Here is a 10,034-nt window from a genome sequence, read left to right as displayed (position 1 = left end):
GTTGGCCTGAGCCAACCGGCATCCTGGTTTGAATGAGTTGGAATGCCTGGTTGGAATGAGCGGTCCCTAAACCACTACTTGTGATCTTAAAGGCGTTAGAAATAGAAGCCAGACCCGTTTCCGGCCATGGTTTGTCTGTTTACTGCTACAAGAGTTTTGCCGGGACCACATTAGAACACTACGTTAGTGTCACGCGTCACGCGTCACGCCACTTTCTCTTTCTTAACGGAGATGGATACTGTTTTGCACTTTCTTAATAGAGGTGGACACTTTTTTGATTTACATCCTTTTTCTTCATGAGAGATCGTTGGTTAGCATCATGGAGCATGGTTAGCATTTACATTTTGCGGAAAAATAATCTTTGTCATACTATCGTTGGTTTGTGCCCTCCCCAGTCCCCCGATGACGGGGATACTAGTCATAAGCGGTCCTTCGAAAACTGTAAGTCTCTCGGCTGGCTCTGGTTTTGCGGCCTCTAATTTTTTTTCTTTTGGTATTTTTATTGTAATCTTAACTCGAAGTCCAACTCGAAGTCTAACTCGAAGTCTAACTAGAAGTCCAACTCGAACTCGAACTCGAATCCAAACTCGATGACTCGGGATTCCCTTTCATCATTCAAAAGAGTCGGATAAAGTTGCGTTTTGGTGGACGTCAATCAAACAAAAGCCGTTGAAACTATTTTGAATTCTGACAAGATTCCAAGGTAACCCGGCAAGAAACTAAGAATTTTACCTCGCTAAGAGAAGGTAAACTTTATTTAAATTGATTCTCGAACCAGATCAAGCGCAAATAAAAGGTATTTTTGAATTAAAATTTCAATTTTCACTGCACGTGATAATTTACTCACTTGCACGCATCGCTGATTTATTATCAGTTGTAGCGATGTCAAATGCTTCATAAAAAAATACGGCTTCGTCTAAACAATGCCCATTTTTTTAGATAATCTGGCTTGGAAATCAACTTTCGTAAAGTTTACCATCCGCCAGCGGATAAAACTGTCAATTTCTTGGTTCTGTTGCCTTGAAATGGTCTCAGAATTCAAAATAATTTCAACGGCTTTTCTATGATTGACATCCACCAAAACGCAACTTTATCGGAGTCTTTTGAAGGCGATAAGTCGCGTGTCATTGGTAACCGCTGTAATATTGGTTGAACAAATTTGCATATCCGTGATTACGGTAAAATTGCGCGTCTCCGATATGTTCATTTCGTTTGGCAGATTTTCATTTAAATCATGGATTCTAAACCTTCTTTGGCTTTCAGTGAACTCGCCGTTTTCCAGAGCCGTTAGCTATCCGTTCGGTACATGTCCGTTGTTTGATGGATTACTTTACCTTACGCAGCGAAATCATTTATTGCATCGAAATTGCTTTTGGTAATTAAGCTATGCGAACTATGACGACTGACACATGAGCATGTGAAAGTTAGTGTGCATATTTTCATCTGGTGAAGTCACAATTGAACTTTTTAATTCATGAGTCTTTTCCCGTCATGAATTTATTTATTTATTTTCATTGTGTTTTTAAAAAAAAGTGGCAAGCTTTAAATAAACTGATATAATTCAGGAAGTGTTCTGTTGCTGCTTTAAAATGACCAAGATATAAAAAATAAATGCTACAGTTGTCGGAAACCCATTTACATGTAAGGAAAATAATTTAAATCTCCTCACAAATAGGGCCTTGTGCCTTGTGTGATCTTGACCTACAACGCAAAATCTTCAACTCAAACCGATCCATTAAACCAAAAATATCCGGAAATTCTGGTACAAAATCAAAATGGAACGGCAATTTTCAAACAAGTCAGTTCGTTACGAAATCTTTTGGCATTTCATTTCGATCAGACACTCGGCTCTAGCTACTCCAGCAGTGATCAACATTATTTACAAATGAAATGTGTTTCCGTCTTACTTCACCCCACATGCTTAAGAATTCTTCCCTCAAGGTGTTTGCTTTGATAACGAAGAAAACATTGCCCCTTCCATTGATCATTTGTCGGGTAAGTCGAAAACAAAGAAGTGAAAATAAAGTTGATGGAACGTTCTGTTTCTTAAAACTGTAAAAATGCACTTACAACTCCATCGACATCGTGGAAGAACAGAATCATCCTTCAAGGACGATTACCAGCCCTTTGAGGTTGAACGAAGGAATATCAAGGGATAATAAGCACCAGGTACAGAGTGATGTGTCGCGCTCGGATTTCTAGATCACGCGATCTCGGGCTGGGATTTTTGAAGGGCTACGTTTAAAAAACTAGTTAAAGTCTCGGCCTCGGAATTTAAACGAGAGTCTCGGCAGGCCTCGAATTTTTCCACTATACCCCTCTGGAAATATGTCCCTTAGGTCACCCCCATCCCCCACTGAAAACTGGGCAAACTGACCACCTTCCTCCCTGGAAAATCACATCCCTTCCGTGGGAGGGGGGGAGGGGGTATGGATATTTTTTGGAACTACACATTCTGTTTACCGTAATCCAGCCCTTAAAAAATAATCCAGAATTAAAATTGTTTACCTTTATATCTGGTCATATAGGGCAAAGAAATCATTCCACCAGTATTAAAAGTCTTTTATTAGGTGAGGGACTGGGAACATCCACCCCAAGGAAAAATTGGAAAATAGGAGGCAGCCACAAACAGCTGCATAACATTTGAATCCTCAAAAACAAAAACAAAAAACAAAAAATGATGACGCCTCCCCCAAGGACATACCCAAAATTTGCCTTCCTTGTTTGATTCCTCCTTTACCCAAATACCTCAAATTTTTGTGAGGCTATACTCAAGTCTAAGAGGAAATCTGCTGCCCAGGCTGTCAAACCCTGACCCTGTTTACGACAAAAGTATTTGCACTTCTCTTACCTTGTTTATGACATGAATTAATTTTTAGAAAAAGAAAAAAAATATAAATTTCTTACTTGCTAATCCGTTTTAACAATTTGTAGGTAGTCAGAGAAAAATAGATGTATTCCTTCCCCCACCCACCCTCCATGGAGAGAAACGCGTGAAGAGCCCTAAGAGTCATCGTCACTATTACAATTCAAAGACCATTCTAAACTATTATAAATTAAAGCCACCTTTTAGTTAAGCTTATGGCATTAATAGCCACTTCCATCGCCATATCCACGAGTTAACGATAGTGTCACTTTGATTAAAATATGTGAGCTTAGGTTATTTCGTGTCCTAACGAGTTAAGATGTTTCTCTAAGACTATAATTAAAACCCCTAACAATTCACAGCATTTGTTTCCTTTGAAATGTAAGGCCTAATGTAAGCAATACTAGTTGACAACAGTATGCAATTAGGGGAGTCGACAAGGTCAATAACTAACCGTCAGGTAAACATGGCAGGATATCCAGCTCCAATTTGCTTTTCCAGGATAACAAAAACCTCAGGGTATGTTTATTTTACACGATGAGGAAAGTTTTTTAACGTCGAGTGACAAATTAACAAGACTGAAGTTTATTTTTGGAAATAGCCCTAATTGGAGTTAATTAATCTTGTTTTATTTGAGCCGAACACATTGCAAAAGTTCTCCGATTTTCTCAGAGGGAAGCGTTGCGAGTCCGAGCTTGAAACTTGGCACGGTGAATGTTTAGTAACTATATGTTAAGGCTGTAAAGTAAAATCATCGAAAACTGAGGTACCAGGAACACCTATGAGCCGTTAAATATTACCTTTATTTCGCCGCCAGTTTTAGCGCTCTACAAAGGTGGTTTTAAAGTGCCTGCTAGAATCACAAAATGAATAGATTTGAAATGTTTAGTAGTGGAAAATAAACAAAAATAGTTGTTCATAGTTTGTGTAAAGTTTGACTTCAACTGAAGTTATTTTAAGCATTTGGCAGTGCTTCGTTCGCGCACCTTATTTTGAACCTTCAGTCGGCCGAAAAACCGCACTTTAACCGCATTTTCAAATTTTTGCAAATCTCTCAAAATTAAAAAGTCACTGGAACTTTTAAATATGATTTTTGAAAATAGTTCACCAAAGGGTATTTTTGGACCGAATATGAGCGATTCGCCAAATTGGTCGTTGACGGCGAATTCTCGATCCTTACAGGCAGCCGCTCTTAAAGAGCCTTTAAGAATCCTTCGATGAAGTTTTTGATCATTATGAGATGAATTTAGTACAAATGAAAGCTAGACTAAATCGTACACCAAAATGTTCTGCCAAATAATCCCATATTATTTGCTACCGGCTTTACTAAATCGAGTCACGCGTCACGCATTCTCGGTCAATATTCATTATAATCGGTACATAGCGTGAAACACTGTTCGAAGCTTCGCATCCAGCTTTTAAAAGCTGTACAGATGAACTGATTAAATCGTTCTTCTAACTGAAAAATATAGAAGCGTTTCCACTCCACCAAACGAAGATTATCGTTTAGCATACTGGTAATTCAACTACTAAATGGAGCTTTTCTACGGTGGCCCACAAGTATCACGGCAAAAGTTTGAAGTCAATACTGCACAATTAAAAAAATCATTTCAACATCTACTTTAATTTAATACCCAAAGTTTTAGGGAACAAAATTCATTTTGAAATTGGCAAAAGTTTGTAAACACCACGGCAAAAGTTTGTAAACATCACGGCAAAAGTTTGTGAACACCACGGCAAATGTTTTTTAACACCACGGCAAAAGTTTGTGAACACCACGGCAAATGTTTTTTAACACCACGGCAAAAGTTTGTGAACACCACGGCAAATGTTTTATAACACCACGGCAAAAGTTTGTGAACATCACGGCAAATGTTTGTGAACACCACGGCGGAAGTGAAATTTAAAGCGGAAGTGAGGCTCGTGCCAGTTTTCTGCCGAGCAACGAAGCCCCGTGACATTTTGCCGCCATTGCTGTAGACCGTTTGCAGGGAATTCGTGAATGTGGCAAAATGGACAAGAAGGGAGAAGGAAAAGAAAGCGACGAGAGTAATTTTATGTAAGTATTCATCGCTTATAACCTTTTCAAGTTCATAAAGCCTGTGAATCAGAAGGCATTTGCTACTGTCGTTATCTAAAAAGGAGGTTATCGGTGAAAATGTGCTTCAACTAGAGGTCCGGCCAAGTTCTGCATCTGTAAAGACAGAACAGGAGGGATTATGCGATAGCAGTTCGCTGCTTGCGTACCATTCTTCGTTTTCAGGTAGTCGATCAGATCTGCAAGACATGAAAATCGATCGATCCTTTTACAATGCATCTCAAGCTAGAAGCTAACTTTTACATGAAAGATTTGGCGCGGTTGCGACGCTTCACATTTGCTGATTGATTTAACTTAATTTTTGCAAAATGATGTTCACGTTTTATAAGGTTATGTTCCAAGAGAATTTGTTGCTGACAATGCTGGCTTTTAATCAGTATGTCAAGTGCAACTCCCAAACAAAATGATATAGTATAAGCTTGTACATTGCTGAGTTTTTTAAGATTACAACTTCAACTCTCTCTAAAGTGGACACCCTGAGGATCGACTCATCGACTCTAGCTGCATGCCTTAGAGGGGAATCTGCCTTTAAGTTAGTTTAAGTACAGGCAAATAAGGGAAATTTGGCTGGGACCAGCTAGCTCTAGGGTGTCTGCTTTACAGATATTTAGTAACCACCCCTTTGTTTGGCCTAAAATTAACACACCCCCCCTCCCTTCCTTGAACAGGGGATTAATAATAGCAAATATTCTGTTGAAGTCTAGTTTGTCAAATATCTTACATAGTTATCTGGCAATACTGAAAATCAAAAATTTTTCTTGACAGATTTTGTACTGCTTGTGCAAAGAAAGTTAGAAAAAAGACACGATTCTGTTGGAACTGCAATAATGATCAATCAAAAAATGGTCCTCCAGACTGGAATGACTGTGAGGAATCTGAAAGTGCATGTAGTTCAAGTCAGCATGCTTCTTTTGGAAGACCGCAGACCCACAAGAGAAAAGCCATGTCATTTGAAAGCTATGTAACTGCCAAATCGTCTGAGAAGCAGGCATGTGAGTTTCGCTCGAAGAATAAAGCCCCCAAAAAAGATGACAATGTGGAAGTAACTATAAATATCGGTTTGAAAAGGTTTGATGAGGAGGACCTTAAGACCATCCGTGGAAAGCGCCTACCTATAGCTGTCCCTGCAAATGCAACATATAGAACAATTCTTGAGAAGGCAGTGGCTAAGTGGAAGGCATTCGACAGGCGATTTGAGACAACCAAAGAGTATGTCCTACTCTATGAAGATGGAACACAGGCACTGTTTATGCCCGGTAGGTTTTTTTTTTTCGGTTCATACTCTAGGCTGTAGTTAGACATTTATTGACACTTGGATTTGTTTTGGGTACAAAATCCTGGGTGAAAAATTATTTGGTATTAACAAACGTTCCTTGATGTAGATGTGGACCTTTGAAACTGGTAAATGACAATAGTTCATCATTATTTCATCATTCTGTTACCTGAGATAAAACTGAGAATTCAATCGCATAGAGAGCATAAGACCAGGAAAAAAACACACAGCGGTGTTTGTTCTATTGACCTTTAGCTGTAGACAAATTCATTGCTCTCCCCAGACATTTAATATTTTTGTCAACTTACTGACATTTTTCTTTCATAATGTTTTCCTTCTTTTATCAGGCCAAGCAAAGGATTTTTTTTGCTTGAATCAGTACAAAACAGAAGTTGGAAAAGACTTCAAGCGCTTAGTTTTTTACCTGTGTGACATTGATCACTTTTCTGCCTATGAGAAGTATCTCCAGGAGCCTACCAATATAACAGAGGATGACTGCAGTTCCTTTGAAGGTCATGATGTGTTTCCTTCCACTTGTGAGCAAATAGAGTTCGATGAGACCATAGCTCGAAAAATACAGGAAGAATGGAATTCCTGCAATTCAGATGAAGAGATTGATGTTCCAAGGCTGGAGAGCCAAGCAACTAAGACTCTGGATGGTGACTATGCACGCATTAACAACTACAGAGATGTGGTACAAGAGTTGGCCTCCAAAGTGAAACATGATGGTCGATTTTATATTGCAACAAGAAGAAAAGCTCCATTCTCCAGAGTTGTTAGCTTGTGGCAAAGGCAAGTCTCCAAGTCCCACCCAACAAATACATTGAGAGTCCACTACAGTGGGGAAGAAGGCATTGACAGTGGGGCCATTTTCTTAGAATTTTTAGAACGAAGCATTGCTGATATGGCACAAAGCATGTTCCCAGATGGAGCTCCAGTGGAGTCATCCTTCCTTGTACAAAATGGCAGTTTTCGGACATGTGGAGAAATAGTTGCAGTGTCCCTTGCTCAGGGAGGACCACCCCCCTGTTTCCTGGAACAATGTACCTATGAGTCAGCATTTAAAGAAATTGACATGATGAATATTGGAGAAGAAAATCTTACAACCAAAGAAAATAAGCTGCTTGAAGAGGTCAGATCTGACTGCCAAAAGCACACAGATCTTATCATTGATAATGGCTACACTGGTACTATCAAAGAGGAGAACTTGGAAGCCATCATCAGGTCTTTAAAAGTGAGCTTTGTATCCCGTAGATGTCTTTACATGAAAGAATTTATGCTTGGCCTGAGTAGCTATGGACTAGATCAAATAATTATGCAAAAGCCACTTGTCTGTCAGCCTCTCTTTGTTATCGGGGAACTCAAGAAAGATGTTACACCTGATGCTGACTACCTGTTCTCACTTCTGCAACCCCATTATTCACGGGAAGGCACATCAAGGCGATGCTTTGAAGAGGACATCATGGACTTCTTTCAAGATACACTCAATGACTATGAAACAGGAAACATGGTAGGTCATCTGGCACCTGTTGCACTTAACTACAAGGAGGAAGATGAGGAGACTGGTGAGGAGAATGAAAAGGAAGCGGGTACCAATGAAGATGAAAACGAGGTGTTTGAGAGTCCTAGTCTCAGTATACCAGGAGCCATGGGCTGGCAGACAGGATCACAACATAAGCCAATCTCTGGAGAAAAGTTCAAAATACCAGTCTATTTTGATCATGACTGTTTGAAGAGTAAGCCAGGGCACACTGTTTGTTTTCCAGTTGTAAGTGCCTGTGCAAAGTCGATTACATTTCCAGTTCAGCATTTAAAAAGTGCAGAATCATTCAGAGAACTCTTTACTTTGGCTTATTGTAAAAGCCAGTCTTTTGGTTTGCCATGAACTTGTCTGACTTTGACAGGGTTTGATTGTTGGAAAGATATTTGACACTAACCTCAGCCTTTGTTTTCATATTTTCAAAAACTCCTGTTATTGTTAAAGTTAAAAGCTGTGGGTCATACATGTAGGTGAACTATCATAAACAACCTTCATATTAGCTGTTGTAGGCTTTGTTGATATAACAAATTTATAAAGTTATAAAGTTGTAAAGTTAACGTTCTTGTTATTTTGTAAAAGACCAGCAGACTCAAGCAGGTTATATTGGTCTGCAATTTTGACATAGCCTTTTGTTGACATTTTAACACAATGTTTCTGTTTATTGTTACAGTGCTATTAAAATGGTGAACATAGTGGTTGTAAAAATATTTCTGGATTATGGTTGCTTGTGAACTGTGGCCAATCAGAATCAAATTCAAGTTGTTCTGTGACTTATAGAAGCCTTTTTTGTATTCAGCAGTTTCTTACAATCACAGGCTTTGGGACATCATTGGCTACAACCAACATCCCAGAAACATTTTTGGTATTCATGGTTTTATTAGCCACACCACAGGTTGAAGAGCTATCAGTGTATAGTGAAAAAGTTTAACTCAACATTTTTTGTCTAATAGATTGGTATTCAAGTAAGTTTACCAATAAAGAGCTATTATGGCATATTTCTAAATTGGTGGCATATTTTAAAGTCTTTCTTAACAAAAGAAACAAAGTTTTTTTATAACCCTCATGCCTTCAAGTAATCAAAGTTGCACTTATTTTGTCAGTTACTTATTTAAGAGCCGTTGGACGCTCAGTCCAATAACGTGTTGTACAACTCTAAACCTTCTCTCCAATTTCCAGGCCTCTGTAAATCAAAAGTAGTGAGAACATACTGGAAATACTCCTGATATTCATTTCTTTCAGCTCGTTCAATTAACTGCACTCTAGCATATTCCATCTCGTTGTCAGGAACATGTGCTATCAGGTTAGGAGCCCCACCATGATTCTCTGGTAAATAGTACAAGGAATCGGGTCGTCCAGGTATGGTGTCGTGTCTTGACTTACGAATGTAATGGGTGTTTCAATGCTCTTTAAGCTGGTCAATATCCAGCTGCAATAATGGCGCGAAACAGAACCACAAACACTCGGATTCTAGCTCGCTAGCTGGATTAAATGTTCCTTGGTCTCCTAAGTCTTTGAAAAAGTTTATCCACCAGTTCGTTCTGCTTCTTCTGAAGTAGGACCACCACGCCTCTATTCGCTGATTCCTGGGAGATGGAACGTAACGATGGCTGTTTAAATCATCCCGAAAAAAACTGTGAATTGAAGCCATTAATCCATTCTCGGTCCCCAAATCAGTGATCAGTTTCTGAGGACATTCACCTTGCTGTTCAACGGCCTCAAGATAGTAGGTCGCTATATTATGCGGCCAGTTGTTTGATCGTGTTACATACAACCATAACACTTTTCTGCTCCATCCATCGACGCAGGCGTGAATAGGAAAGCCGAAGGGTTTGAGCTTATCATATCCATCACAGTGCCATGAGTCATTAGGCCCATTGTTCCTGTAGACCCTTCTACGAAGCCTGTGCGCTCTTCTTTCCTCCGTTCCTTCGGGATCCAATTCTTTGAGCAAAATTTCGACAACAGAACGAGGGACACTAATACCTTGCAGCTTGAGAGTGTGCCAAATGTGTCTATAGCCTCCCATGCAGTCAGGTCCATCTAAGAGACTTCTGATCTTGTCTCGAACTGAATTCAGATCGTATTGCAGATTTCTTCTTTTCAGACCGTATTCTTTAATGCGCCTTTTCAACGTAGCTATACTCATTCTAATACCGTGGCACTGATCTAAAAGTGCAAGTATTTCATCATAAGTAAATCCTTTTTTGAAATAATCGCGAATCGCCTCCTCTTCTCCATGTGCTTCGCTATCCGCCAT

General features: G+C 39.4%; 1 protein-coding gene and 1 pseudogene across 1 annotated transcript; one reads left to right on the top strand and one right to left on the bottom strand.

Moving 5' to 3' along the window:
- Nucleotides 1–4,878: 4,878 nt before the first annotated feature.
- On the top strand, nucleotides 4,879–8,122 carry LOC146464993 (uncharacterized). Its single transcript, XM_085129102.1, has 3 exons — nucleotides 4,879–4,925; nucleotides 5,730–6,220; nucleotides 6,585–8,122. Exons 1-3 carry the CDS (start codon nucleotides 4,879–4,881, stop codon nucleotides 8,120–8,122), a joined length of 2,076 nt encoding a protein of 691 aa, XP_084985228.1.
- A 763-nt stretch (nucleotides 8,123–8,885) lies between these two features.
- LOC146464992 (uncharacterized) lies at nucleotides 8,886–10,034 on the bottom strand (annotated as a pseudogene).

Source organism: Pavona decussata, unplaced genomic scaffold (assembly GCF_977016875.1).
Source record: "Pavona decussata unplaced genomic scaffold, jaPavDecu1.1 SCAFFOLD_158, whole genome shotgun sequence".
In the NCBI taxonomy this organism is placed as follows: domain Eukaryota; kingdom Metazoa; phylum Cnidaria; class Anthozoa; order Scleractinia; family Agariciidae; genus Pavona; species Pavona decussata.
The sequence above is the reverse complement of the archived record's forward strand: the minus strand, read 5'-3'. Positions and strand labels throughout refer to the sequence as shown.

Coding starts and splice junctions, on each gene's coding strand:
- LOC146464993 (XM_085129102.1), top strand. CDS start 4,879: ATGGACAAGAAGGGAGAAGGAAAAGAAAGCGACGAGAGTAATTTTAT. Junction 4,926..5,729: donor AGCGACGAGAGTAATTTTAT/GTAAGTATTCAT, acceptor TTTTCTTGACAG/ATTTTGTACTGCTTGTGCAA. Junction 6,221..6,584: donor ACAGGCACTGTTTATGCCCG/GTAGGTTTTTTT, acceptor TTCTTTTATCAG/GCCAAGCAAAGGATTTTTTT.